At 44.0% G+C, this 26,448-nt stretch overlaps 1 protein-coding gene across 1 annotated transcript in view; it reads right to left on the bottom strand.

Annotated features, from left to right (window-relative positions):
• LOC309562208 (uncharacterized protein) overlaps positions 1–26,448 on the bottom strand; it is a gene marked incomplete at its 5' end in the record, with an annotated part of 1,875,955 nt that overhangs the window by 1,563,756 nt on the left and 285,751 nt on the right. Inside the window, one exon of the mRNA XM_082266327.1 lies at positions 7,571–7,753. Coding sequence (XP_082122453.1) covers positions 7,571–7,753 — 183 coding nt within the window. The remainder of the gene's footprint in view (positions 1–7,570; positions 7,754–26,448) is intronic.

The following is a 26,448-nucleotide window of genomic DNA, read 5'->3' as shown; positions in this document are numbered from 1 at the left end:
GCTAGCTACATAATGGTGACAGTTAAAATCAGCTTTCTTTTATTGCATGACTAAGGCTACGTGCCGAAATGTGTAAGCTGTTTTTAACTGTCACCATTATGCAGCTAATAAAGATCTTAACATGGATTTCTGAGTTGCTGGTTCTTCATATCTTTCTGTATTTTGCATAAACAGATACATTCTACTGGAGAGCTTGTTTTTCAAAAGCACAACAGACTTGCTGCCTGGATTACCAGATGAAAATCGGAGAAAGAAAGCCTAAAAATGGAAACAAATGCAGCCGTCAATTTAAAAAAATTGTAAGCTGCAATATATTAAATGTTTGCTTTTGGGTTTAATACTGCTTTAAGTCCATTTCACCCTACTGGCACACATACAATATGCATTGGGTGGTTGGCAAGAGATGTAACAACTAGGGTGTTTTTAAACTGTGGGATGCAGCCAAAGCACCTAATGGATACCCTAATAAATATAATTAGAATTCCCAAACTCCACAATCCCTGGGCTCCAGAGGTTTAGGGCCACAGGTTTGGCTCCTAATCCACTATCTATACATACTTTCCATGCCATACTTTTATTGCAGTATTTCATATATAGATCTGTGGATTCTCTACCCACTAACCAGCTCCACGCCAGACAGTGTGATTAGCATTTCTGTGAAATGACCAGTGGTAATAATGGCATGTTCATTTAATTGTTGTGGTTCTGAACTGACACCACAGGGATGCACTAAGATGATAGATGTTCCGTGCTATGCGTCAGAGTACCTGACCCTGCAAAGAAAATTAGATATTTAAAGCTAAAATCCAGACAAACAGCTAAACACACAGATGAAATACATACTGTGTAAGGGAACTGTTTTACCTGCAAAGGTATTTGTATTTCTGTCCATCCAGTTCCAGTGAGGTTTATACAGCTCTGGCACAAATAATCTCAGTCTAGAATACCGGATTTCTTCTTCTGCAGTTATATCACACTTACAGGTTTTGTTCCTCTCCACCCACTCCATTTGCCACTTGTGACTGGACAGTGAAAAGAGAAGCAGCAGACTGAGGAGTTCATCTCTCTGCTCTATCTTCATATCAGCATATTTCTTAGCAAAAAAGCACATAAATAAAACTGATTGGTTCCTTCTGCTGCTTCCCCCTCTCTCACTGTTCTGTACAGGGACTGGAAGAGGCTGAAACCAAGACAGATTTATCTAGTAGTACTGATTGCATTCCAAGCAGTACATCATCTGCCTTCCAATTTGTCTTCTGTAAACTACAAATATTCCTCTCATTATGTAATGAAGAAGAATAAAGGAAGCCCTTTTTAGTCTCAATTAAAAAAAAAAGCCTGGGTCCAATCCATAGGCCCACCCCTTGACGTGGGGGTTGTTGGTAGAAACATTAAGCATTAAATATTCTCTGGGCAGGAACACTGATTCCTTATAGCCTCACTATCAATTAAGAGCATTACCACTATGAAGCTATGATGTTTTCAAGTTTATATCCAGAAGCTTAGGTATTGTGTCTTGGAGATTTTAATCTTCTGTGGGATCGATCTATGGATCGGCATGGTCCCCATTTAAAAAAGCGAAGGTCTCCTATGTTGCATCAGTTAGTGGAGGAATTTGGATGAAAGGATTTATGGCGAATGTTAAATCCCCATACCAGAGCCTATCCCTGGGCTATCCCAGGTAAGGGACGCCTGTCAAGAATAGACCTGGTTATGGGAAATGATAAAATTATTCCCATGGTTAATTCTGCAGAGTATTTGACTCGAGGAATATCTGTCCATTCACCACTGTTGGTAAGCATATCAAATGGAATTGAGGGTTTGAGGCAAAACTGGAATTCTGGTTAGCCCAGATTGGAACACATGATCGTATACCAGATCAACTGCAGATATTTTTGGAAGCACATGAACCCTCAAGAGATTTGATCTTTTGGGATACCCTGAAGGCTTATCTCCGGGGTGCCCTTAGATCAACAATCTCATATATTAAAAAAGCAACCAGAAATGAGATAGAGGAATTGGAAGAGAAGTGCAGGAGTGCAGAGTGGGCGTTTCTGATATTACCATCTGAAACCAATAGGGATAAATGGGAAACCACAGTAAGGACGTATACTACACACATGGCTGCTAATGCTAAACGTAAACAATTTAAATTCCAACAGAAATGTTTTGAACAAGGGAATATCTCAAGTTGTTTTTTAGCACATATGGCGAAGCAACAAAATACGAGTTTAGTTATAACGAGTATACAAGACTCTGAAGGGGTGTGCGTGAGAGATATGGCAGGTATTTTGTCCTGCTTTCACACATTCTATACCAACATGTATGCTACCTCTCTCGAGTACAATATAGATGAGATTTCAACTTACCTAAATGAGCTGCAATTTCCAACTTTAGCTGATGAACAAATTAAAATATTAGTGGAAAATCCAACAGAGGAAGAAATAAGAAGAGCAATAGCAAGTGTGGCAGCAGGGAAGGCCTCTGGTCCTGATGGACTTCCAATAGAGGTCTATAGTAGATATGTTGATATTCTTGCCCCAGTGTGGGCTCAGGTATTAACCACCGCTTTTGGGGTAAGAAAACTTCCAGAGACTATGTACTCTGCTACAGTGGTGCTTATTCCAAAACCAGATAAAGACCCAAAAAGATTGTGCTTCCTATAGACCTATATCTCTGTTAAATACCGATCATAAAATTCTTGCAAAAATCTTGGCACATAGATTAAATACAGTAATTCTTAATATTATACACCCAGATCAAACTGGGTTTATGCTGGGGAAATCTACCTCTATAAACATTCGTCGGACTCAACTTATAGGTCAGCTTAGAGACCACTTGCCAGACTCGAGTGTATTGGCTTCCCTTGATACAGCAAAGGCACTCGATTCTATCGAATGGCCTTTTCTGCAGGCCGCTCTGAAGGCGTTTGGCTTTGGAGAGAAATTCTGCGCTATATTGTATGCAAATCCTTCTTCCCGACTTCTGGTGAATGGTCTCTTATCTGATTCTATACAATTGAACAGGGGCACCCGACAGGGATGCCCGCTGTCACCGCTTTTTTTTGCTATAGCTATAGAAGCTTTGGCCCTCCGCTTATGGAAATCTCCCTCAATAAGGGGAATGGCATTGGCGGAGAGGACAGATGTAGTTGGTCTGTACGCCGATGATCTTATCCTATATTTAAGTGATGCAACAGCTATGCATATGATAGAAACATTTGGCCTTTACTCAGGCCTAAAGATTAATTGGCAAAAATCCTCTCTTATGCCATTGCAATCACAAATACTTATTTTGAGTGAGGTATCATGTCATTTAAAGGTAGTTTCTTCCTTTAAATATTTAGGTATTATTATTATTACAAGATCACCATCTGCTCTTTTACAAGCTAACTTGAACCTGCTTATGAAAATGGTTAGGACAAAATTGGCCATATGGGCTAAGTTACCATTTTCAGTGGCAGGTAGAATAAACTTAATCAAGATGATTCTATTACCTAAATGCTTGTATGTCCTCTCTCATATGCCAGTTCATATCCCTATCTTTAAAAAAATAGATGCTTTACTTACCACATTTATTCGGGGGAAGGGCAGGCATAGACTTAAATTGAGTACTCTTCAAAGAGCTAAAATGGAAGTGGGGATGGCACTCCCTAATATGCATGGGTATTATTTAGCTGGACAGCTTAAGCATCTTACTAGCTGGGTAATACCAGTAACATCACAGATGGTGGAGTCACACCTAGCTCAAGTACTACAAGTTGATAATTTACTTATAGCTTTGGAGGCACCTTTGAATATGTTGAAGTGTAGACATGTATCAATAATAACCTTAGCACGCACAATATGGAGAGAGGTAAAACGAGCTGAAGGAAAGACCCAGACTAATATAGATCTCCCATTATGACAGAATCCAATGTTTATACATTTGAAACAGTTGATGGATTACCAATTTTGGGAACACAAAGGAATTTACGCCCTGGCAGATGTATATGATATAAATTATATGTATTCTTTTTCAGATATACAATTGAAACATGACATATCACACACATCTTTATATAGGTATTTATAGCTGAGACATGCATTACAAGCACAATTTGGGGTCACGGGAGCTAGATTTTCTAGATACCCCATGATTGGAATTCTGAGATCTCAAGGCCCCAAAGGGTTGGTATCTGAAATATATGCTCATTTGGGCAAGATTAATTCAGGTATGAACCCATTGACAATTATAACTAAATGGCAGGAAATAATTCCCAATCTATCCGATGAAGAATGGGAGGAGGTATTCTTCTCCCATCTATATGTGTCACCTGCAGTAAACAATAGGTTAATACAACTTTATATGATACATCAATCCTATCTATCTCCTAGTAGATTACATGCAATGTACCGCATGGCATCTCCTAAATGTCTGAGATGTAGTGCCCCCAGAGCAGACTTTATACACATTATGTGGTTATGCCCTGAGATAACAAGTTTTTGGCAAGAGATTGTTCATATATAGACATCTGTTTTATTTATGCCAGTACCTTTGACTCCAGAGGCCTGTCTATTGGGTATATTGGATGAGACGGTGTGGTCTGTGCATTGTAGAATAATGCTTAGAGAAACATTGTTTTTGGCAAGGAAAACCGTTACAATAAAGTGGATCCAACCAAAACCTCCTACCATTAAAAGCTGGTTAACAGCAGTTAACCAAATTTTGCCATATGAAAAAGTATTATATATGAATAGAGGATGTTTAAAGAAATACCATAGTATCTGGGATATCTGGTGCTCCTCATTATTGACTAAATGTTAAATAAATGGAGATGTGAGAGAGAAATTAATATAGGAACAGAAGCGGATGAGGAATACCAAAGGGTTTTTTTGAGCTGTAGTGAGTGGGAAACTGAGCACACCGGAACAACAATGATTATTTTTCTTTATATATTTAAGTTATGGGTTAATTTGATAGGGATCAATGAAGAGTGTGGTGCTTGTTAAATATTTAATATAAACAAAATATTGCTATACCAGACAGACGGACTTAAGCCCCGTACACACGCACAGATTGTTGGCCGTAAATTGTTGGCCAACGTCCGATTGTAGGCTTGCTAGTATGATGCTTCCGACAACCAACTGCGAATTTTTGGCCGAAAAAAATCTGGTGTGCATGCTATAAAATTTATGTTGGCCAACAAAGAACGGCCGATTGTTCCTCAGTCAGTACAGATTTCGGCAGACAAAAATCAGATGAGCAAGACTGGGCATGCTCAGAGAAGAAAAAACACACGGAAAGTCAACCAGCACATGACATCACTTCTGAAGTTGGTTTTTGTTGGCCAACAAAAGTCCAGTGCAAGTCTAATGCACATTTCAACCAACAAACAACACTGGACAAAAGTTGGCCGATCAGTTGGCCAACAATCTGTGCGTGTGTACGGGGCTTTATAAATACCTAGGAAGTTTGAATTATGTAACCCTGTTTTTTTTTCTTTGGAATTATATGTTGATTCTTTTTTTGTGCACATCTTGAAATAAAAAGTATAAAAAAATAATACCGTTTTCATTACTAAAGTCTTGTATATGGTCCCTTAACATCCCCTCCAAAATCTTGCAGACTACTGATGTTAGGCTGACCGGCCTATAGTTACCCGGGATATATCTCGGCCCAGTTTTAAATATTGGTACCACGTTGGCTTTTTTTTGCAATCAGCTGGCACCATACCCGTCTGTAGACTATCCTTAAAGATCAGGAATAATGGTCTGGCAATCACCTGGCTGAGCTCTTTAAGAATCCTCGGATGCAAGCCATCCGGTCCCAGTGATTTATTTATTTACATGTCCTTTAATTGAATTGTAATTGTTAAATACTATTGTGTGATAAATTATTAGGAAAAAAAAGTATCAAGAACAAAGATTTGAGCCTTCCTTGGCAGTAGTGCAGGGAATGAAATGTATGATCAGTAATGATCAAAGGAGGGAGTTAAAGAGGTTGTAAACTCGTTTGATTTTTTTTTTTTTTTTTTTAAACCCTGCAAAAGAAAGACATAATGAGCTAGTATGCATCGCATACTAGCTCATTATGCAATACTTACCTCAGAACGAGCCCCCGCCGTGCCGCTCACTCACCTCTATGACGGGCGACATGTCTAGTCGCCCGTCTTCCGGGATCGCGGCATCCGGCCATCTGATTGGCCGGAGCCGCCGAGACGTCACTCCCGCGCAGGCGCGCGGGAGCCGACAGTCACGGCACGGGGCTCTGAAGGAACGGCACGATCGGCCGTTCCTTCAGAGCGCATGCGCCAGTGACGTCACTGGCGACATGTAAGGTAAATATCTCCTAAACGGTACATGTTTAGGAGATATTTACAGTACCTATAGTTAAGCCTTATCATAGGCTTGCCTATAGGTACAAGTTGTAGAGGAGGGTTTACTTCCTCTTTAATGTATAAGGATAATGTGATATTTACTTATTCCTACATCCTATTATTAAAATATATGATAAGTTAGAGTTATATATATACACAGATCCTAATGTATCTTCTATATTGATTAGTGAAGCTAAAATGGCGTTTGTGAGTTTGTTAAAAGCATGTCTTTTACAAAGATGTTATCAGGAGAATACCATAATGTCAAGTTACCATGTACCAATGTGCCATTCCTTAAATGTGTGTTTTATGATAAGATATCCTATAAAAAGAGGGATCTGAGATCCATCAGATCAGAGCACACATTGAACAGCCTGTTATTTGTGTATGCTCTCCGTAATTATAATTCATGATTACGTAACAAATAAACATGATCTGGAACTTTACCTCGTCTAAGTATTTATACAGGCTTCCTGCAATTTAAGGAACCTGTGGTAATAATCCCTATTCACACACACTATATATACTATATATATATATATATATATATATATATATATATATATATATATATATATATATATATACTGTATATACACATACTTATATACACACACACACACACACTAATGTGGCCCTACTTAACATTGTTTATTTTATTTATTGTTTACATTGCAACCATAAGTGGATATTTAGTATGTATGTTATTCTAAATTACTTCAGATTCAAGTTATTATTGCAATAATATATACACTGCCTGGCCAAAAAAAAAGTTGCCACCTGGAATTAACTAAGCAACTAACTAAACTAAGCATCCAGTAACTATCCTATTGGATAGTTATTGTATGCGCCGAAAGAATGAGGTCAGCTGACTACCTGAATATACTGAATGACCAGGTTATTCCCTCAATGGATTTTTTCTTCACTGATGGCACGGGCATATTCCAAGATGACAATGCCAGGATTCATTGGGCTGAAATTGTGAAAGAGTGGTTCAGGGAACATGAGACATAATTTTCAAACAATGCCGCAGCGAATGCGTGCCGTAATCAAAGCTAAAGGCGGTCCAACGAAATATTAGAGTGTGTGACCTTTTATTTTGGTGGCTACTTTTTTTTTTTTTGGCCAGGCAGTGTACATGCAGCTATTTTAGACAGCCAAAAGTTTGTGAGAAACTCTGCATAAATACTGAGATCACAGGAAGGACCATACCTCGACAGACTGGCTCCTTTTCCCATTCTCCATCTTTACATGTAATAACTTCTTTTCCTTCACGCTTATAATAATTTGCACATTTATATCTTACAGAAGAACCGGATTGATAGCTCTGTAATTTAGTTTCTGTGATGTCTCCAAATGGCACTACTGGTGGTGCACCGCAAGTCTGTCCAACTCCTAAAACAAAAAACACAACTAAGAGTCAAACAACCACATATACATTATTTCTTAAAAATATTATTTTAAAATATGCCAAAACGTTTTTATTTTGATCATGGAATGACATAAAGGACAAAAGACAACAAAGACGCAAACATACATATATACAAACAGTGGGGCTTTGGGAGGTACAGCCAATACTTGGGCTGTGTGCCTCCGAGCCCTGTTCATAAATAAATATGGGGAAGATAGGGGGAATAATCTGGGTAAATAGGAGGTGTTAAAGGAATCAGCATTTTTGGATAAAATAATTAAAGGGATAATATTATAATCCATAACATAATATATATAAATATTGTTAGAACAGCCGATATCCCCAAAGGTACAAACGGTATAAAGGGAAGGGGGGGACAAAACGCGGGACTTTGTGTGAGGTGTGTGGATTTGGTTGGGATAAGAAATAGTACAATAATCTGTAAAAGGTAGGCTTTAATCAGATATCATTATAATATCCATCATAATAACATAAAGTATGGTAATAGGGTCAATCGATACCAGAAACATCTCATAGTTGAGTCATACATAAAAAAACAGAAAAACATTGGAAGGAAAGTCATTGATGATGGGCCTGTATAAATTCCAAATCAAAAAGGTATAATGATAGTTGTGGGGGATGCATCAAGGATAGGCTCAACGCGTTTCGTGGACAATTTCCACTTCGTCAGGAGAAGATGTATCCCAAGTCAATGTTTGTAATTAGGGTAAATATGGATAAAATTGTTGTGGATAGGGGTCCAGGGTCATAAAGTCTGCACCGGGAGCTGAAGGAACCCATAACTGTGGTCCAGGGCACAACCATTGAACACATCAGGGTGACTAGAGGATAACCAAATTGATGAATGTAGATAGGATCGAGGTAGTGATCCCCCATGGTATCTATAATGATAAGTGTAGTACATAGTGGGTTAATTAGGAAGTGCACTGATGATACAGTGACAACAAGTATAAAGGGGGAAGAGGGGAGATCTGTACCAGGATAGGTAAATCCAAGGAAAGTGAGGTCAAAGTGGAAAGGCTGTGAATGGGTGGTGAACCATAGCACCAGAGGGAGCAGTGAGAGAATAGTACCCTACACTGGGTGTGAGGGTGTCCAATAGTGGAATAAAAAGGTGTGTATAGGGAGGAAAGCGTGAGTGAATGGAGAAATGTCAAGGGAGTACCCAATGATGGCCGCAGCAGAGGTTCCGAGCGTCACGTCCGCGCTCAACAAGTGGAGGCACGGGTTGCCGCATCCAAGACGAATTGACCGTCCTGGGTAGTGGCACGGATGTCCTTCCTTTTGTTTGGGCGCGAGAAAGACGATCATGCGTGGACGCAGTGACGTCACAGTTGGCGTCACGCGTGCAACACGGAAGACGTGGCGCCGAGGCACAATGGGAGGCCGCCCAAATCCCCGCGTACAACCTGGGGCGAGGGGGGAGGAGGAGCAGTGAGAGAATAGTACCCTACACTGGGTGTGAGGGTGTCCAATAGTGGAATAAAAAGGTGTGTATAGGGAGGAAAGCGTGAGTGAATGGAGAAATGTCAAGGGAGTACCCAATGATGGTCGCAGCAGAGGTTCCGAGCGTCACATCCGCGCTCAACAAGTGGAGGCACGGGTTGCCGCATCCAAGACGAATTGGCCATCCTGGGTAGTGGCACAGATGTCCTTCCTTTTGTTTGGGCGCGAGAAAGACGATCATGTGTGGACGCAGTGACGTCACAGTTGATGTCACGCATGCAACACGGAAGACGTGGCGCCGAGGCACAATGGGAGGCCGCCCAAATCCCCGCGTCCAACCCGGGGCGAGGGAGGCCCCTGGAGTGCCTTGCAGCTCCCGGAAACAGACCAGAGCCTGCCGGGGAGCCATCCACACATGCAGAACCCATCTCATGGCCACAATACAAAAACAAAACAATACAATAATATTCAACTATGACAAGGCAACATTTGGAATAAGAAGACAACATTGTTAGAATAATGATATGATGCAAGCCTGTAGGGCCCGCATATGAACCAACCACTTATACCACACACCTCCATCCCTATTAGAAATCATGGAATGACATAAAGGACAAAAGACAACAAAGACGCAAACATACATATATACAAACACAGTGGGGCTTTGGGAGGTACAGCCAATACTTGGGCTGTGTGCCTCCGAGCCCTGTTCATAATGTTTTTCTGTTTTTATATGTATGACTCAACTATGAGATGTTTCTGGTATCGATTGACCCTATTACCATACGTTATGTTATTATGATGGATATTATAATGATATCTGATTAAAGCCTACCTTTTACACATTATTGTACTATTTCTTATCCCAACCAACTCCACACACCTCACACAAAGTCCCACGTTTTGTCCCCCCCTTCCCCTTATACCGTTTGTACCTTTGGGGATATTGGCTGTTCTAACAATATTTATATATATTATGTTATGGATTATAATATTATCCCTTTAATTATTTTATCCAAAAATGCTGATTCCTTTAATACCTCCTATTTACCCAGATTATTCCCCCTATCTTCCCCATATTTGTTTTTATTTTGATATTGTACAGAATGGAGAATACTGTACTATTCACTTTTTGTTTTGATCTGTTTTTGAGAATTATGTCTTTTTTGTCTTTTTGTTTTATCCCATTGGGGAGATTTCCTCTCATTTGCTGTCTCAGAGACACAACTGAAAGAGTATAGGAAATCTTTCTAAAGTCAGGGGGAATATCTCATCGACAGTTACCACAGAAACAGGTGTTTATACTGGAAGATTGGTTCTCATCTCTTGTTCCTTAATTTTCTGTCTCATCTCTTGTTCCTTAATTTCCTGTCCCAATGACATTGGTCATAGAGAAGGTGAATCTCCTCATTAGGCTTCAGATACACTTCATAATTTTGACAAATCTAACCTATTTCAGATAGAAAATTGATGGCAGAAAAAGACCAAGTGGTCCATTCAATCTTTTTTTTGCCTAAAGAAGTAATTATGTTTATCCCGAACATTCCTAAATTACCTTGCTGTTAGTTTTGACTCACTATTAGGTATGAAATTAAGAGTTTTTATTTCCCTGAAATTTCTGTGACAATCAGGAGATTTGGACAAAGTTGAAGTCAATGGAGAAGGCAACTGTGGGGTGGTTTTGGTAGTTTTAAAGTGTGAAGTGTGCTTTGAATGGCTAATAAGAATTAGAGAATCTCCTTTCTACTACCCTGGATCTGTTCTTGTGTCAAAAATAACTCCTCATTAGCCTTATTTTGCACTTATTTTACAGAAAGAAATAAAAATGTTAATAAAATAAGTGAAATTAAATATTATTAGAAACATATATAGCACACAAACAAGAATCAAACTCACAAAAACATACATACATACATACATACAGTAAAACACCAAGGGGTTTCATGTGTGAATGTCTCAAGCATTTGCTCAGTTGCTACAAATAATTTCCAAAATTCCTCTTATAGGTTTATTGATCATCAGCTTCATCTAGTGGCCAGTATTTTCTTAAATTTGCAGCATACAGTATAAACCCCCATCAACTCTCTCCACCCCTCAAGTCCATATTGGGATTATATCACATACATTTTAACCACACTCCCTCTAGTAGTCGCATCCATATTGTACTTAGGGTCACCATATACGCTACAAACCAACCATACAATGTTTGTACCATCAAATTCCAATCCACCAAAACCATGCAATATGAGGACCCACCTAATCCACCTTATCAATTTGTATTCGATCAGACAGGCCCCCAAACACCACAACTACTGGCAAATCCAAAGAAGAAAGTCTGTACAATAAGATTGCATAAAGCGTGGTCAGCCCTACTCCTTACTGCAAATTCACAATAAATAAAATGTTAAATGTTCAAAGTTGAAATGCATCTAGAACCTAATATAAAATATAATACACCATCTAAATCCACAAAAAAATTAAATGAAGAAATAAAACAGGAACATATAGAAAAAAAATTATAATGTACACATAACCACTTCAGCTCCAGGCGGCTTTCCCCCCTTCATGACTTGGGCATTTTTTTTCTATTCGGCACTGTGCTACTTTAACTGGCAATTGCCCATTCATGCAATACTTCACGCATATAAAATCTGTATCATTTTTTTTTTACACAAATAGAGCTTTCCTTTGGTAGTATTTTTTTTTTTTTTTTTGCAATATAAACAAAGAAAGACCAAAAAAAAAAATATATTATATATATATATATACACTGTATATATATATTTTTATATATATTTATTTTTTTTTTCTACTTTCTTATATAAAACATATCTAGTAAAAGCAAGTTTGGTCATGCAGCTTGCCGTATTTACTGCAAAACGCTAAAAATTCTCAGTAAATACCATATGAAAAGACTTTGTACTCAATTCACAGATGGAAATAATTAAATAAATGCATGCAGTAGTTAAGTATTGGTCCAGACATGCGGTAATGATGAAAGTGATGACTTTGGTTACCTCAATGGGCAGGGCATGGAAATGTTTTACCACTCGCTGACTGCCCACAGTAGATTTACTGCGGGCGGGTGGCATGTATAGGCAAAGCTGGGCGTCCCCCTCCCCGTGACAGATGCGGATCCCGGTGCTCGGGGACCGGTGATCACATGATCAAAATGTCAAAACAATTGTTATGAATCAATATGATAACAGTTTTGCTCCCTTCACTTGTGAGCTGTGATTGGCCCACAGCTAACACATGGTACCATGATACCTACAATTATCAGTCTAAAAAAAAAAATGTTTTAATATGCTGTCACCAGTCAGTGACAATTTCAAAAAACTTGCCATGCCTCTTACTAAATACCCCAGACTGTCTGCATTCCAAGAAGGGGTAATTTGGGGGGGTATTTGTAATGTCCTGACATTTTAAGGGCCTCAAGAAATGAGATTGGCCATCAGCATAGATTCATTTTCAAATATATATACACCATAGTTTGTAGATGCTATAAGAAAATATACACTGATTGGGATTTTTTTTTTTACCAAAGAAATGTAGTAGAATGCATTTTGGCAAAAATGTATTTAGAAATTCGTTTTTTAGTTTTTATTAGATATGTTTTATACCAGAAAATAGAAAAATCAGTTTCTCCGAGTTCATTGATGGACACAGCTTTTAAATTATTCAGAACCATTGGGTTATATTGCCCTCTACAGGAGTAGGACACTAGGCAGAAAAAAGACTTGGCTATGCCTATGGGCAGTCCTAGGTGGTATACTCCCCCTTTCTGCTATAGGTCTTCAGTTTTGTAACAAGCAGTGTCAGAAGTAGAGGGGTGGATGCTGTGTACATCAATGAACTCAGGAGAAATGGATTTTACGGTAAGTCAAAAAGACCATTTTCTCTTTCGTTCATTGACGGACACAGCTTCTCTATTGATTCAGAAACATAGGGACGTCCCCAAGCAGTGGCACAGGGTGACTTACACATAAGAGGGGCTGGGGAAGCTGGACAAGGAGTCTCCCAACCTCCCTAAAGCAATCTGGGTTCCACAAGCCCCCCAACCAAAGTGACTCACGTCACACCGCTAAAGCCAGCAACTGTAAAGCTGGATGGAAGATTGGCCTGGACAGTAGATCCTCCCTGAGAGGCAGTCTCCAAGGGACATTGGCGACCCGTTGCACCAGGTCAACGTACCAAGACTGACGGGGCCAGTCAGGAGCCACTAAAATGACCGGAATCCCCTCAGCCACAATTCTGCACAAAGGCTGCGGCAGAAGCTGGAGAGGGGGAAAAACATAAATCACACAATATTGGCCCCCACTGGACCACCAGAGCATCTGTGGCGTCTGCCAGAGGATCCTGTGACCTTGCCACAAATCTCGGTACCTTTCTGTTGAGCTGTGGATGCCAACAGTTCCACCTCAGAGATTCCCCACTGGAGACATATCTGATGAAACACATCCAGATGAAGGGTCAACTCACCTTGGTCCAACCTCTGCCGACTGAAATAGTCCACCTGCCAGTTTTCCACTCCTGGAACATGTACGGCAGAAAGGGCCGAAACGCAATGGCCTATCCACTGAAGAATGCCGGCTACTCCCAGAGCTGCCAACACACTCTTTGCTCCACCCTGGTGATTGACATAAGCCACTGCTGTGGCATTGTCCAACTGGATGCTCAGAAGCCCCAGGAGTCAATACGACCAGTGATCCAGGCACAGCCTGATCGGCAAAAGTTCAAAGACATTGATTGGCAGTCTGGACGCTTCCAGTGTCCAACAACCCTGAGCGGAGCTCTGTCTCAGGACCCCTCCCCATGTGGACAGACTGGCATCCACAGTGACCATTGACCAATACAAGGGTAGAAGGATTCGCCCTGCCGAAGAGCTGGAAAGTGAAGCCACCAGACCAGAAACTGAATCTGATTGTCCAGAGACCTCGGACACTTGTCCCATGTTACTAAGATCCCCCTGTGAAGGGACCTCGTATGAAACTGCCTCAAAGGTAGATACCATCAGGCCCAGCACCCGCATGCAAGTCCGGAGGGAGGACAATCTGCTTGAAAGCAGTAGGTGAATCGCAGCATTCAACTTCTGAAGCTTGTCCAGAGGAAGGATGAATACAGGGTTAGACCCAGATAATCCAATTTCCTGGATGTAATCAGAGCACACTGCTGGTATTTTAGAAGCCAACTCTGTCAGGGTCTGTATAGTGAACTCCATGCCACCCATCAGGGCAGCAGAGGACTCAGTTCATGGTGGAGGTCATCCAGGCAACCCAGCACCGCAATCCACTGCTGATGTAGCAATGCCAGAACCGGGGCCAGCACTTTTGTGAAAACACGAGGAGCAGAGGCGAGACTAAAGGGTAACGCCACAAACCGGTAATACTCCTCTCCCACAGCAATATGGAGGAAGCGCCAGTGTCGGGCACTTATTGGAATGAGCAGGTAAGCATTGATGCCTTGATGACAATAAAGACAAGAGAAACACCTGATGAAGGGATGTCACCACAATGCAAATGGACTCCATTCTGAATTTCTGTACCCGCGCAAAGCAGTTCAGGGCCTTGATGTCCAGAATGAGCTGTACCTTGTCCTCCTTCTGTGGGACCATGAACAGGTTTGAAAAAACCCTGAAACCGCTCTAATACTGGAACTGGGACAATCACACCCTGAAGCAAAAGGTCTTGCATCGCCCCCAAAGAGAGCTTACAATTGGTCTGGGACAGACATACAGTACATTGGAAGGAAAGAACCTATCCGGTGGGCAAAAATGAAACTATCTTGTAACCGGACGGTATTACTTTGTGGACCCATTTGTCATTTGCAAGGGAGGTCCATGGGCCTAGAAACCAGCAAAGACACCCCCCCCCCCACCCCAGGTATGGTTGAGGGTGCACCTTCAAGCTGAAGGAGCCTTGTCTTCTGGTCTAAAGAATCCTGCTCTCTGCTTGCTAGACCAGGACTGCTGGGAACCTCCCAAGGAGGATTTGAAAGGTTTAAACCCTTGTAAGCTGACCCTGAGGGACAAAAAAACTTCTTGTTAGTCGAGAAAGATAGGCCACATCTGTGACAAGGTTCTTTCCGCTTCCCAAACTGTGGAATAAAGGTACTTTCCCCCCTGTGAGACTCTTAATGATGTAATCCAGGGTAGCCCCAAACAGATGATCGCCTTGAAAGGATAAATGAGTCAGAGTTTTTTAAAAGTCTGTTCCTCAATAGTGATGTATGAACATCGGCCGGGCGGTTCGCGAACGTCAGCCGCAAATTTTCTCAAAAGTCCGCGAACCGCGAGTTTGCGGCGGGCCCCATTGACTTTAATGGGAGGCAAACTTTAAAAACCTTTAGGTCATATTTGCAGCCACAAAAGACTTACTAGCTGTGCACAAATAGTCCCAGCACATGGACAATGTCATAACAGAAGTATTGCAATTGGAAAAGTTGCCCTTAAAATTTAATTTTTTTTTTCTACAGCAAAAAATATATATATTTTTTTTCATAAATCAGCCAGAACTGACAGCAGCCAGTAAAAACATGTCAAATACATATAGGGTCCATTCACACATCTGCAAAATGGGTCCGCATCCATTCCACAATTTGGCAGAACCCTTACAGACCCATTGATTTTCTTTTAACAAAACATAGGACATGAATATGCATGTACAAAACATATAATGAAACAACAAGATGTGACAGGGGTCGGGGGCAGGTTGCCCACTGATAGTGAGCAAGGTAAGGGAACACGGAGTAGGGGGTGGGACCAATCTCTAAAACATAGAATCCACTAGGGGAGAATCATGTGGGGATTGCAACTGTGGGAGTTTGATGGTTCGGAAAGATGAAGGAAGCAGGGGGAGAGTCCAAAACATTGGTGGAGTATTTCGAGAAGACACTCCATTTGGCGTTGAAGGCGTCGACCGCACGTGGGGCCACAGAGTCCATGTTGAGGCGATCAATAGAATGAAGTGTGGTTAGCTCTGACCGAAGCATGGATACATGAGGAGGGGAGGTGGCTATCCATTGTTTTAGTATCAGACGTCTTGCGATGAACAATGTGGTTAGGATCCAAAGACGAGGTGAATCGGCTGAGGTGCTGGACCATTTCTGTAGACGCTTGTCCCAGTAACCAAAGAGCAATAACATAGGATCTTTCGGCACGGATACTGTGGTCACCGTGGTTATAAAGGTTAGAACCTGGTCCCAGAATGCAGAGATCGGGGCACAGTCCCAGAATTTGTGGAAGAGTGAAGGGCGCTCTGTGTGACACAGAGTGCATTTGTGGGCATCCTGGACAGATTTGTCTGACAAGAAAGGAATGTGTGCTCTGTGGAATATTTTAAGCTGAGTCTCTTTCCACACTGAATTGGGGGTAAGAGCCAGGGTGGTCCGAAGACCGCTGATAATCTTGGGCAGTGTGTCCTCGCCTGGGAAGTCCTTGAGCCAGTTCGCTGCTGAAGAGGTGAAAGAGGCAGGTGGGCAGAGTTGGATAAACGGTTTATAGATGTCAGAGATAGTATACTTGCCAGAGTCCAGTAGGGTGTCAATGAGAGAGAGCTTGGTCCTGCTGTCAGGTTTGGTTTGCGTGCCACGGATAAAGTGACGGCATTGCGCCAGGTAGAAAGAGTCTGAGGGTGGCAGATTGTACGTTTCCAACATGTCAGTACAAGACCGCAGTAGTCCTGTTTGAGGGTCACAAAATTGATAGAAATTGACCAGTCCCTTTGATTCCCATTCTTTGTAAACCGCATGGTCCAGGCCGGGGGGAAAAGTGGGGTTCCCTATAATGGGAAGGTGTTTGGAGAAGTACAGAGGTATCTTCAAGAGTTTCCTCACCTCCCTCCACGCAATAACCGTGTCCCGCAGGAGCAGGTTATGGCGCAGTGTGGGTGGAAGATGAGCCCATTTGGCATGTAGAAGTGAGGTTAGTGTGAAAGGGCTAGACATCTGGGACTCTAGCTCAAAATTAGAGAATTGAGAAGACCGAGATATCCAGTCCAGTGCCACTCTCAACAGACAGGATAAGTTATATAAACGAATACTAGGAAAATTTATACCAGCATCTCGCCTGGGGAGGCATAGCTTTTTCGAAGAGATGCGGGGTCTTTTCCCTCGCCAAAGAAATCTGGAGAACGCCTTGGAGAGGTCTTGTATATCCTTATGCTTAATCAATAAAGGAAGGGTCTGAAGAAAATACAGGATGCGGGCAAAACTGACCATTTTGATCAAGTGGCATCTCCCCAAAAGAGACAGCGGCAGGTCCTTCCAGTTTTCCAGTTCCCCCCTCACTTTGGTAAACAGTTGAGGGTATAGATAGATGCGGGGGTCCTGCCAATTTTTATACCCAGGTAGGTGATGGAATGTTTCGCTATTTTAAAGGGGGAGTCTGATTCCCATCTTCGGGCCGTGCCCAACCCCAAGGGGAGAATCTCGCTCTTGGAATAATTTATTTTGAGGCCCGAACATTTCCTGAAGGCATTAAACGTGGACACAATCGTGGGAATGTCTGCAGAGGAGCATGAGGTGAATAGGAGGAAGTCATCTGCAAATAAAGAGATCCTCAGGTCTAAGTGACCCAGGCGGATCCCATGTAGGGGGGCAGGGCCAGAGGGGTACCTAGATAAAGGTTCCATGGCCAGGTTAAAGAGTAGTGGGGACAGCGGGCAACCTTGGCGAGTACCTTTAAACACTCGAAAGTCCTCGGTCATCGAACCACCTACACAGAGTCTAGCCGTCGGGGAAGCGTACATAGAAGTAATCAGTCGGACGAACGGGCCCTGAAAACCCATGGCATCCAAGACTTTACGCAGCCAGATAAAGTTAACATTGTCGAATGCCTTTTCGGCGTCTAGGGTCACAATGGCCAAGTCTTGCGAGGGGTACAAACGTGCTTGCTCCAGTACCAGCAGTACTTTCCGGATGTTCGCCGAGGCCGATCTTCCCTTAGTGAAGCCGGACTGCGCTGGGTGGATCAAGTGTGGCATAATGGCCGCCAAACGAGAGGCAACGATTTTTGACAGTATTTTCACATCAAGATTAAGCAATGAGATAGGGCGGTAGGATCCTGGCTCTAGGGGGTCCTTACCTTTTTTTGCAAGTAGTTTAATTATGGCTTGGTTGCCCGTTGGGAGGTAAGGCCCGCCTTCCCAAATGCTGGCGTAAACCGCCACCAAAGTGGGAACTAGGCTTGCCGTAATGTATTTATAAAATTCCCCCGTAAGGCCGTCTGGACCAGGCGATTTATTCGCCGTGAGGTGTTTAATTGTGTGTGTGACCTCTTCCGCCTAGATAGGTGCATTTAACATGTCGAGCTGGGCAGGGGCGATGCGAGGGAGTCCCGTACCTGATAAAAACATCTCACCCGAGGCATCATCGACTTTCTCTGGGCCATAGAGCGCAGAGTAGAAGTCTCTCATAATACGTTGCACGCCTTGGGGGGTGGAATCTAATATGCCCGATGGATTTCGCAGGGACCCAATATGTGTGGGTGACGGTCGACCCTTGCACATTTTCGCCAACAGTTTGCCAGCCTTATTGCCGAACCTGTGCAAGGATGCTGCAAAATGCGCCGTGTGCAGACGTTCGACTTTATCGGCCCATTCATCAAAGTTCTTTTTGGCCAAGACCCATTTTTCCCTGGTTGATTGGGTATCTCCCAGTAATAGATTACGATGTGCTTCGCGGAGCCGATTATTCGCCGACTTATAACCGCTCTTCGCGTGTCGTTTGAAAGCCGCCGCATAGGAGATAATACGACCTCTCAGGAAAGCCTTACCCGCTTCCCAGAATAAATGGGGGGAGAAGACGTGGGATGCATTGGTGTCAACATATTCCTGCCATGCCCGTTCAAGATAACCTTTAAAGTCCTCGTTGTTGATCAGAAAAGAGGGGAATCACCATATTAGGGGAACAGCGGGGGAACCGGTAAGGTCAATAGACAGGGAGAGTGGGGAGTGGTCCGATATCGCTATTTCGTGGATCACCGCGTCTTGAGTTACTGGTAGTAGCGAGTCAGTACAAAAGAAAGTCAATTCTCGTGAAAATTTTGTGGGGGTGGGAATAAAAGGTGTATTCTCTGTCTGTCGGGTGGGAGTGTCGCCAGACATCTGTCAGTGAGAGGGAGTCGGTAAGAGTGGCTAGAGGAGTGGGGGGACCGCCCGTACTAGACCGCGTATCCGCGAGGGGTCGTGATCTGTCAAGAACTGGGTCCATGACAGCATTTAAGTCGCCCCCCATCAAATGGGGGATAGGAGGGAGGGCCAGAGTTCGGGTTGATAGCATCGAGTAGAAGGACTGATCAAAAACATTGGGGGCGTAAACGTTAGAAATAATAAATTCCTTGCTGTTGATGCGGACGTGGGCCGAGATATATCGGCCTTCCGTGTCCCCATCCACGGCAAGAACTTCTACCGAGAGCCATTTATGAAACAGAATGAGGACACCTGCTTTGCGTCCGAGTGCTGCAGAACCTACCACCTTGCCTACCCAAAGTTTTTCCATACGAGCCATGTCAGCAGAGGGAAGGTGCGATTCCTGAATAAGAGCGATATCGGCCCGGAGACGTTTAAGATGTCTCAAGACTTTCATTCTCTTAGCCGGGGATCAAAGACCTTTGACATTCCAGGAAATTAGCGTCATAGTTCACCTAACGAGAATGGATATCTGTCACAGTTCGTATGGTGTCTAACCATTATCAGGGGGATAGCTAGATTTATGTGAATAAGTAAAGATCGCCATCTGGTAAGAACGTGTCGCCATGTATGTGTGCAGACCATAAGGAGTTTGACCCCTGGGGAAAAGGACTGGGGGAGGGGGGATCTGGAAAACTGGGTAGGAAAACACAAGAATAAAACAGGAACATAAACATAGTCGCAAAGACTTCTCTTTTTTCCGCATGCGTATGCGATGGAGCACAGCTCCCCAAGTGCGTCTCCAGACACTGCAGGGGACAAATTTAACCCCGTCAAAGAACGTGTCCGCAGAGACTTGGGTCACGACCTACAACATAGTGTTGAGCAGCCATGGCATATATAGCATAACGGACAAAAGGATCAGTAAAAAGAACCATTGAACAGCAGAAATATAACATTAGCTACCAAGTAGTAAAATACAGTACAGATCTCCAGTGAGAGAGAACTATCTTACGTTATCAGTCGTTGCATGGCCAGAGCCACCCGGGAGCAAGGCCTGGAGGAAAATGTTCCCAAGGCCCAATTAGAGGTAGAAAACCCATCAAGTCAGATGGGCGAGTCAGCGGGGGGGGGGGCCACATCAGAGAATCGTTGCCGTTTCGGGGATTCCTTCCTGGGGCTGTAAGGGATGTCCGGTCTGGAAAAAGAAAGGGATTTGGCTGAGTTGCTATGACCTGGTTCGCCATGTTGTAGTGAGCGGACAAATTTCTCTGCCTCCGCAGGGTCTTGGAATGATAGCTGGTTGCCATTCGGGGCTCGAAGGCGCAAAGTCGCCGGGTAGGCCAAGGTAAATTTAATGCGTTCCTGGTGTAACTGGGAGCATACGGTTTGGAAAGTTTTGCGTTTTTTTGCGACTTCGACTGAGTAGTCTGCAAAAATGAGGATTTTCATACCTTCGATCTGGAAATGTGGGTTTTGGCGGAACTTCTGAAGGATGGCAGATTTGTCTGAGTAGTTTAAGTATTTCGCGATGACTGGGCGAGGGGTCTTACGTTCCTCCGAATAAAGTCCCATTCTGTGGGCCCGTTCAACCACACAGGTCCCTTGTATGCCCAGGGCCGCAGGGATTTTCTGTGCGCAGATTTCTGGAATGGCCGAGGGTTGGACGGATTCTGGAATCCCAATAAATCTTAGGTTACTCCGCCGAGACCTATTTTCCAAGTCCTCCAGTTTGTCCATAACAAGACGATTGATTTTGTCTTGGGTTTGCTCTGTGCCCTGCATCTGGTAGATTTCGTCCTCTACACTGGAAATCCGGGTTTCGGCCTCATTGAGGCGGTGGGAGTGAGACTCCAGCTCTTTCCTTATCGCCGCCATGTTCCACTGATGCCTTTATCGTGGGGGTGAGCAGCTCCACCACCGCCCTCGTAATCCTCTCAGTGGAGGGGTCTGGGGCCGAAGAGGAAGCTGTGTTGGGTGGTCGGAGGTCACCTTCTGGCTGCCTGCTAGTGTCCATGGCTGCCGATTCCGCTGCCGGACCGGAGTAGGCCGTGACCGCGGCCTCGATTTGCGCCGAGCCCGGCGGAGGCTTCGCGGCCGGTTTCTCCAGGAACCGTTCCATCCCGGAACGAAGGGCAGATAGCGGCCAGGTCCGGGAGGTATCCCGAGGCAGAGGGGGGTGCTGATGGCAGGCTGGATGCGTCGGTAAGGTTTTATATGCCAGATTGCTGGGGCGCACTGCGGGAGCTGCTTAGGAGCCTGCTACTCCATGCGGCGCCGGAACCGGAAGTGACCCATTGATTTTCAATTCCAGTCTGAAAAATTAGGCATTCACAGGATAAAGAAGTAAGTGTCGGCCAGTATTGGCCCCAAAAATTAGCCCACATGGGTTTACCTGACAGCTAAGAACATTGTATTCTGTGGCTGAAGGTACATTAGGCATTCACAGGATACAGGGTTTACCTGACAGCTAAGAATGTAGTATTTGGTGGCTGGAGGTACATTAGGCATTCACAGAAAAAATTATTGTAGGCCATGAAAGGCCCCAAAAATTTGGCATTCCATGGACATGAAATGCCTTTTATGCCGCTGTATTTAGCGAAGACAAGGACCAGGAATTGTTGTGGGTGGATGGCGGATATTTGTGGCCTGTCATGAGGAATTTCAATAAAACATGGTCTACTGGTCACATGTGTTCATCACTCCTCAGAGCGTCCACATAGTCCGTTAACCCGATGTAGTCAGAAATCTGTCAGTCTAGGTGTTCCCTGATGCTGGATCCGGAGTACAGCTGTCGATGGTTCGGCTGAAAGAAGGATCTCATATCTGGAGGTCACCAAGACATCTTCAAACCGCCCTCTTCTTGCAGGCGCTGTTGGATTGCTACCTGCAACTGTCTCTCTGTGACTGGAAATTCCTCTGCCAGCGCACGCAAAAGCAGAATGCAGCATTTCCCGCAGCAAGGCCTGGAAGTGCTGCATTTTGACCCCCTCTTTGATTGTGGTAACATTTCCGCCATTTTTTTTTGTACCGGGGTACTGTACGGTAAGTACGTTGCCACCCAGTACTGGTCCTTGGCCTTTATGCTTTTTATACAGGGTTCCCCCTTAAAACACTGGAGCATGAAGGCCCCTATTCGCACTAAAATGGAAGCGGTGTAGTGGCCTGTTTCCAGCTCATCATCCAGGATAATGTCGTCCTCGTTCTCCCCCCATCCACGGATAACACCAGGGATTCCAGAAAGGTTTAAAGCATGCTCTTCTTGCTCCTCATCCCCCCAGCACCATCCTCCTCTGACTCCTCTTCAGACTCCTGTTGTTGACTTGTCTCAGATGGAGTAGCACCCACTGGGAATTCATCCAACATTGCGACTTCCCCATCTTCCTGCTCCTGCTCCTTGACGGCTTGATCAATGACATGATGCAATTCACACTTCAGAAATAAGGCGTAAGGTACAATGTCACTGATGGCGCCCTGGCTGTGACTGACCAGTTTGGTGATCTCATTGAATGGCCGCAGAAGTCTGCATGCGTCCTGCATGAGCAGCCACTGGCGAGGTGGAAAAAAACTCAAGCTCCCCAGAACCTGTCCTGCTGCAGAGTTCGGACAGGTAGTCCTTAACTGCACGTTTCTGCTGGAGCAGCCTATCAAGCATATGCAAAGGTGAGTTCCATTGCATCGGGCAGTCACAAATAAGACGCCTGATGGGCAGGTTGTGTCGCCGCTGAATGTCAGCAAGGCGAGCCATGGCTATGTAAGATCTTCTGAAATGGCCCAAGATTTTCCTGGCCTGCCGCAAGCCGTCCTGGAACCCAGGGTATTTGGCAAGGAATCGCTGCGCGACAAAGTTAAGGACGTGTGCCATGCATGGCACGTGTGTTATTTTTCCCTGTTTCAGCACGCTCAGCAGATTGGCACCGTGGTCGCACCCCACTTTAACCACTTACAGCCCGCCCGCCGTCATATGACGGCGGGACGGTGCGGCTATTATCCTGGGCGGACGTCATATGACGTAACCCAGGAAATGCAGGGCAGGCGCGCGATCGCGGGCGCCCCGCCGTGCACTGCCGGTGTCGGCGTGTCCCCGGGACACAGCCGGTCACCGGCAGGGGGGAAACAGCCAATAGGCATGGCTGTTTCCCACGTGATCGGCTGTGTTCCAATGACACAGCCAATCACAATGGAGGCGCCCGGGAGATGACCGCGCATGCGCGATCGGGAGCGCGCAGCGCGGTCATGTTGGTGGCACTGTGTTCCGTAGGAACACAGCTGTCAGCGGCAGTAGTAAACAGTCACTGACAGTGACTGTTTACTATGTGATCGGCTGTGAATCCATTCACAGCCGATCACAAAATGTAAACAAAGAGCAGTAACTCAGTGCTACTAGCTCTTCTCTCCTCATACAGTTTCCAGTGTGAGGAGAGCAGAGCTAGAAATAGTGAGTTACTGCTCTGTACACCTGTCAAAAGTAAAAATCACACTAATAAAGGTCCCCACACAGTCCTCAGCCCCCCCCCCAATGTCACCTGTCACCCAACAGTCACCTCATCAGTGCCCAGAAATTGACACCCATAACGTTCACATGTGAGCGCAGCGATCGCGGGCAGAATCACCGCGATTCTGCCCGCGATCCGGAAATCATTGCAAATTGCGGGACGCCTGTGTGTTGCCCAAGATTTGCAATAGCACCCCAAACGCTGTACGATGTTGCCGCCATTTCCGCCTGCCGAATCGCGGTAACATAAAGCAAACCTCGCATGACGCCCAAAAAAGGTACAAGAGTTTCTTTGGGGCGTCATGCGTTGTTTGCGTGATGTTACCGCGATTCGGCAGGCGGAAATGGCGGCAACATCGCACAGCGTTTGGGGTGCTATTGCAAAAAACGGGCAACGCACAGGCGTCCCGCAATTTGCAATGATTTCTGGATCGCGGGCAGAATCGCAGTGATTCTGCCCATGATCGCTACGCTCACATGTGAACGTAGCCTAAAGTTCACCGATCACCAGAGACTGCCATCAGTACCGCCGTGCACCATCGCCCATCACCTGTCACCCATCAGTGACCATCGCCCGTCACCTCATCAATCACCGTCACCTGTCACCCCATCAGTCATTTTTCACCTGTCACCCCATCAGTCATCGTCACCTGTCACCCCATCAATCATCGTCACGTCACCCCGTCAGTGATTGTCATCTGTCACCCCATCAATCATCGTCACTTGTCACCTCATCAATCATCGTCACCTGTCACCCCATCAGTCATCGTCACCTGTTTGCCATATACATGCTATCACTTACTGACCGCCTAACGACTATATGCGTCGGCCATTAAAAGCTAAATACTGGGGTTATGGCAGCAGATAGCCCCCATAACCCTGGTATTTTTTGAAACGGCGGGCGGTCGGCTTTTAGATAAGGGTGGTCCCAGTGGTGGATTCGCCGTGGAATTACCCTTACAGTGCAGGGGAAGAGGTGCCCCCCCTCCTGCCGCATCCCAGACGTTTTCCCAGCTTACCGGACCCGCCGGCAGTGGGGAAAACTATCCGGTCCCGGATCCTCAGAGACAGGAAGTCGAGTGAGGGCAAGATGGCCCTCACTCGACTCTATGGTCTTGGAGGACTGGAGCTACGTCAAAGGACGTTGCCTAGCAACCGGTTTAAAGGGCCACTTTTTTTTTTCTTTTTTTTTTTTTCTCTTTCAACAATTTTTTTTTTCTTTTTTAGTGTAGTTGTGAGGTGTGAGGTCTTTTTGACCCCAGATCTCACAATAAAGAGGACCTGTCATGCCTATTTCTATTACAAGGGATGTTTACATTCCTTGTAATAGGAATAAAAAAGATCAAAACATTTTTTTTTAAACTGTGTAAAAATAAAAAAATAATAAATAAAATAAATAGGAAAAAAAAAAAATTAAAGCGCCCTGTCCCCGTTAGCTCGCGCGCAGAAGCAAACGCATACGCAAGTCCCGCCCACATATGTAAACGGTGTTCAAACCATACATGTGAGGTATCGCCGCGATCGTTAGAGCGAGAGCAATAATTTGAGCCCTAGACCTCCTCTGTAACTCTTAGCTAGTAACCTGCAGAAATTTTTAAAATGTTGCCTATGGGGATTTTTAAGTACCAATGTTTGCCACCATTCTGTGAGCATGCGCAATTTTGAAGCATGACATGTTGGGTATCTAATTACTCGGTGTAACATTATCTTTTTACATTATTGAAAAAAATTGTGCTAAATTTACTGTTTTCTTATTTTTTAGTTCAAAAAAAGTGAATTTTTTTCAAAAAAATCGCATTTGGAAGACTGCTGCGCAAATATGGTGTGATAAAAAATATTGCAACGATCTCCATTTTATTCTCTAGGGTCTCTGCTAAAAAAAATATATAATGTTTGGGGGTTCCAAGTAGTTTTCTAGCCAAAAAAATGATTTTAGCTTGTAAACAACAAGTGTCAAAAATAGGCCCAGTCTTAAAGTGGATAAATGGACAACTTTGTGAAAAGGGCTACTTGGATGTTAGGCCTATGTATGTGGCCAGGCTGTGAAAAAGTGTTACACATGTGGTATCGCCATACTCAGGAGAAATAGCAGAATGTATTTTGGGGTGCAATTTTTGCTATGTACATGCTATGTGTTAGAAATATTGCATAAATGGACAGCTTTGTGTAAAAAAAAAATGGGTTTTCATTTTCTTTCCACATTTTCCAAAAACTTGTGGAAAAAAATGACATATTCAAAAGACTCATTATGCCTCAAAAATTATACGTTGGGCTGTTTGCTTTCCAAAATGGGGTCATTTTATGGGGGTTTCCATTGTCCTGGTGCTCCAGGGCCTTCAAAAGTGCGATAGGTTGTCAGGAAATTATATGTGTAATGCCGGACGCTGCTACTTGGATGTTAGGCCTCTGTATGTGGCCAGGCTGTGAAAAAGTCTCGCCATACTCAGGAGGAGTAGTAGAATGTGTTTTGGGGTGTAGTTGCAAGTATACATATGCTGTGTGAGAGAAATAACCTGTTAATACAGCAATTTGTAAAAAAAAAAAAAAAAAAAATCTTCATTTTGCAAAGCATTGTGGGAAAAAATTACAA

This window comes from Pelophylax lessonae, assembly GCF_965119305.1.
Source record: "Pelophylax lessonae genome assembly, chromosome: 8".
NCBI lineage: Eukaryota > Metazoa > Chordata > Amphibia > Anura > Ranidae > Pelophylax > Pelophylax lessonae.
This window is presented reverse-complemented; position numbering and strand designations above follow the sequence as displayed.